Source organism: Drosophila mojavensis, unplaced genomic scaffold, assembly GCF_018153725.1.
Source record: "Drosophila mojavensis isolate 15081-1352.22 unplaced genomic scaffold, ASM1815372v1 contig_36, whole genome shotgun sequence".
In the NCBI taxonomy this organism is placed as follows: domain Eukaryota; kingdom Metazoa; phylum Arthropoda; class Insecta; order Diptera; family Drosophilidae; genus Drosophila; species Drosophila mojavensis.
In genome coordinates this window covers 9,572,223-9,577,108 of record NW_025318858.1, presented here as the reverse complement: position 1 = coordinate 9,577,108, position 4,886 = coordinate 9,572,223, and the positions used below count along the sequence as shown (strand labels likewise).

At 35.3% G+C, this 4,886-nt stretch overlaps 1 protein-coding gene across 1 annotated transcript; it reads right to left on the bottom strand.

The window, feature by feature from the left end:
* On the bottom strand, positions 1-709 carry LOC6576424. Its single transcript, XM_002002378.4, has 3 exons — positions 526-709; positions 290-469; positions 1-225 (listed from the first exon to the last, which is right to left on the bottom strand). The coding sequence occupies exons 1-3, from the start codon at positions 596-598 to the stop codon at positions 17-19; spliced, it is 462 nt and encodes a 153-aa protein (XP_002002414.2). The 5' UTR covers positions 599-709; the 3' UTR covers positions 1-16.
* Between the last annotated feature and the right edge of the window lie 4,177 nt (positions 710-4,886).

The following is a 4,886-nucleotide window of genomic DNA, read 5'->3' as shown; positions in this document are numbered from 1 at the left end:
TTTGCTGTTTAAAATTCTATTGTATCAGAGTGTAAAAAGCGGCCAGGGACATTGTTAATATAATAGCGCCTTCTGTTCGATCGATTCCATTTTGGTTGTAGCAATCGCATTCTTTGTAGCAATTTCCGCAATGACTAAAGAGAACGCTCTGACTGCCAGTGGCCTGGCCAATTGCGTGACATAGGCCATCTGTGCTGCCGGAGCATAAAGTGCCCTTTAGCGTATCTGAAATACAGTGATGTACACAAGAGAATGAATGATGCAGATTATGAATGAAGTGCACCGATACCATTTATTCTGAAGCCTTCATCCAGACACTTCTCCAGGATTGGATCAGCTTTATCGGCTGGTGTCTTTAAAACTACCTTGTTCTTATCCGCTGAATCTACGTACTTTAGAAAATACTGGGAGGCTTTGCAATTTACCAGCTCGGTGCAGTTGAAGCACTTATTATCTTGGCCGCTGACATCTGTAAGATTTAGTTGGCAGTCATTCAATACCCTTATAAGTATAATGGACGCTTACTGGGAACTGAATATAGAAAGGAGCAGCAAAAATATATATAAAGAATAAAAACCCTAATACGAAATACGCCCATCTTAAAATTTAAAAACTAAAGCTAACATACAAATATAATTTAGACTGACTTAAAAATCTATTCGTTTTCCATTACTACTAAACAAATTCAGCATAGAGTGCTACAGAAGGCATATTTGTTTTGTTGTTTATTTCGTCTCTAACATCATATCTATTTGAATGACGTAATAAATACATTTACAGATGTCTTAAAACAGAGCAGCAGAACTTATTTCTAATATTTATTTGATACACATTTCATATTTCATCTGTTAATTGCCTGCCTGCCACTCTCAGCGCCCTAAGCCAGCCTTGTTCTGTGCCTGTGTCAACACAATTTTCTATTTATTCGGTTCGCTGGCTTAAACAGGCAACAGCTAACGCAGCTAACACGGGTGACAGGCAACAGGATGCAGGATGCAGGATGTAGGACGCAGGACGCAGGACGCAGTGCGTCAGTCATTTCATGGCTGCTTAAACTTTAAAGTCGACTGAGTGAAATTATCAAATTGAAAGCCGTGGCAAGCGCTGAAATGCATTAAAAATTGAGTTCGCTACTACAGGCATTACATTGGCCCTTTACCGTTAATCAGGCCGTTAATTAATTAGTTAATTATGTTTATGGCGTTAATCTGTGCAGTCATAATGAAAGAAAAAGCTTAAATGGGATTTATTCTAAGCGATTTTCCAAGTGGCTAGGAGGCTGAATTTATTCACTCAGCTCATATATACATATACATATACATATACATATACATATACATATACATATACATATACATATACATATACATATACATATACATATACATATACATATACATATACATATACATATACATATACATATACATATACATATACATATACATATACATATACATATACATATACATATACATATACATATACATATACATATACATATACATATACATATACATATACATATACATATACAAGTTTATCTGTATATACATATGTGTGGCATGCATGTAAGGTGCGCTTTCTATAGGCCCACTTGATGATATATTTTGTGTGCAACTTGATTTTGGCCTATACTTCATTTAGCACTCAGTGTGCTCGTCTGTCAAAGTAATTTGTTCGACTCTAAGTTTATCATAGATTTCGTCCTATTCTACCATCAATTATCTTCATGGCCAGCACTTGCTTCTTCTCTGCTGTTTGCTGTCACAGACGCAAATTTCAATTACAGTTCAAGCCATTTGTGAGCTATCAATTCATTACAAAATATTTTTCAAGACAAAATACACATTTACTATTTTGGGCTGAGCTCGTGCGAGAGCCGAAAACAATCATTGCATTGCTTTGCATAAATCTGATATAATAATTTATCTTGAGCTGACTTGCTTCCAGTATAGACTAGAATAGAATGGACTAGAATATAATACAAATTGATTTATGATTTCTCTTATTGTAAATATTGGCCTGTTGAGCCTTGACATGTTGTGTTTCTCGTGCCTCGTGCTCAGTCACGACGACACGCGCTCAGCTCTAATCGAGTGACTTATGTGTGCAAAATCGAGATAGTTGAGGAAGATTTTTGGCAACTATTTGTCTGTTCATATGCCAAACAACAATTTCGTTCAATTAACTGCAATTAAAAGGCCTTGCCCAAAAGAGAAAGGTACAAAAAGATAGACAGCCAGGCAAACAGAGCGACAAAGAGAGCTGCTATAAAGAGAGTGAGATAGACTAATGAAGAAAATTGGCATGCAAACATCGCTTGGCTGCACTCAATTAGTTGCATGGCAAATGAAGCAACAGCATTCAATAATTTTGGTCAAATGGAGCAAATGATGTACTGATAGATTGATTGCCCATGCCGATGGCTGTATTAAAAGACTCGCATTTCAGCGCAATTAGCTTTCAATTAAATTTAACTCGCAGCTACACAAATAACACTACGGAAAGCATGAATGAATCTGCTCTCGCCTACATTCGCTTGGCATGGCGCCCAACTCGGGAGTCTTGAGCATATGAGGCGTCACAATTACATAAGTAAACAAACACTTTGGGCACTCTCTCTCTCCCTCCCTCTCTTTCTCTCTCTCTCTCTCTCTCTCTCTCACTCTGGCACTCGTTTGCAGTTGTTTTCAGCTACAATGTGCTACAATTTAGCAATGCTTTTGCTTGGGGCCACGCCCGCGGGCGTAATAAACACTTGACCCATAAACTCCACAAGTATGCTCCACGTGCTTCGTGAGTGCAATGAAGTCCAAGTCAAGTGCGCACGTGTGAGCGCCTGCCTGTGTAGACATTCAAAACGGGGCGGGGAGGGCGTTAGCTTGGTTACATGCTAATTTGTCCATTTGTTTGGCTGCAGCTGCTTCCACTGCAGCTGATGAGAATTGCGAATGGCACTTGCTTTGAGCTCCTCTCCCCCTCAAACTTGAGCTTAACTTGAACGAACCCGCGTTGCAATTAAAATACTGAAACCCAGAACAAATCCCCATGTCACACAGAGACACAAACTGAGACAGAGCGAGAGAGAAATCGAGAAAGAAAATGGGAGAGCATTGTAAGAGGTGTGTAAAATGTTTTTCTCATTTATTTTCAATTTCATTAAACTTTGTGCTTGGCCATTTTGCCGGATGTCAACGTGCAATGTGCAATTGCAATCTCCAATTGCAGGCAGCAAAACAAAACTTATAATTGGTTTTAGTGCTTATTTATGCCGCATTTCTTTTACACAAATACCCTAAAGCAGATCAAGGGTATGAAAAATTCATGAAGATTTATGGCAGTGAACAGAAAAAGTAGTGCAGGAATTTCATTAAAAAAAATCTACAAAATTCTGTAGTCGAGTAATAAGTTTTCAATTTTTTAAGAATTTGAATGTTGCCAATCTAAATTGATTTTCATTTTTTTTTTACATGATATTTGCTTCAGTATTTTGACTCTAAGATATACATATATAAAATATTTATTTAATAAAATTTAAAAATAATTTTACAGCTTATAGATTAAAGTTATGGCAGTTAAGAAGAATGTATATATAAATTTGTATTATGTATTATAAATTTGTATAAAAAGAAAAGAAGTAACAAGAATGTAATATTAAATAAATATATATATATATTTTTTTTTTTGTAATTTATTCGACTAATTTTAGTTATATTTTAAAATACAAATAATAATCCAAAAATATAATGTATATATTTATAAACATTTTGTCTATTCTTTATTAAATATTAAAATGAATATATCATATATTCATCTATTAAAATCATTAAATTAAATTTAATTGTATTTATTAAATACAACATATTAATTATATATACAACAAAAATAAATTAAATTAAATTAAAAATTAATGAAATATATTATAATTTTGTATATGTTTTAATATATAAAATTAATATTATTAAATCAATACATTTAAAAATATGTTCTATTAAAAAAATGTAAAAGACAAACTATACTTTAAACTCAGCATCAATTTTCAGCTGTTCTTTTTTTTCATATAAATTTTGTAGAAAGCAGCAATAATTCTAGAAATGACTAAAATGTTTATTCATAAATAATATAAATGAACATACTATTTATGATACATAAATTTTTAACAAGAAATGCTACTGTTTCTATATCTGCATATCTTCATATTTAAAACTCGATGTAGAAGCTTGTCCATCTTTGACTGTATTTAATTATAATATTTTTGCATTACAGAATATTTTGCATTTATTTATATTTACCCTTCCCTCTGATCCCCTGCATAATCCCTTGGTGAGCGTATAAACTCGTCGTTATTTTTTTATGTGGAGCTTAAGCTGCGGTGCTCGTTGAGTACCGTGTAGTATGTACCTCTTAGCTCTTACCTCTTACCTCATGCCTGGCGTACCTGTCGTATACCTGGCGTATCTGGCGTATCCAAGCTTTCCCAGCGCCGGCCTTGTACGTAGTGCGAGTAAATGCAATTACAGCATAAATCTCTGTCATTAGACTTTGTTTGTTGGGCAATCGTCGTTGGTGTAGTTGCCCAGTTTACCGTTAGCCAGGTCAAGCCGTGGATGGGTCCACTGCCAGTCCTTGCGGTTGGCTCTGCACTCCATGGCGTATGAGTTATGTCAGCGCTCTCGTTGCTGTTGTTCTTGTTGCTAGTGTTGTGAGGCGCAGAGCAACGCATTTAATAAAAACCTGACAATAATTCAGGGGCTCACACACACACACACACACTGGTAAGTCGCAATGAAATGTTATGAAAGTCCTTTGGCTTTGCTCATTTTCCAACTTCTCTTGGCGCTAAATTTGAGAATTTCATACACGTCCCAGCGACTCAAACATGT

What these genes read in the sequence shown, in the direction of transcription:
- LOC6576424 (XM_002002378.4), bottom strand. Translation starts at nt 598, where the DNA reads ATGGGCGTATTTCGTATTAGGGTTTTTATTCTTTATATATATTTTTGC. An exon ending in CTTTCTATATTCAGTTCCCA is followed by an intron (nt 470 to 525) that starts GTAAGCGTCCAT and finishes TAAATCTTACAG; the next exon opens with ATGTCAGCGGCCAAGATAAT. An exon ending in TGAAGGCTTCAGAATAAATG is followed by an intron (nt 226 to 289) that starts GTATCGGTGCAC and finishes ACTGTATTTCAG; the next exon opens with ATACGCTAAAGGGCACTTTA.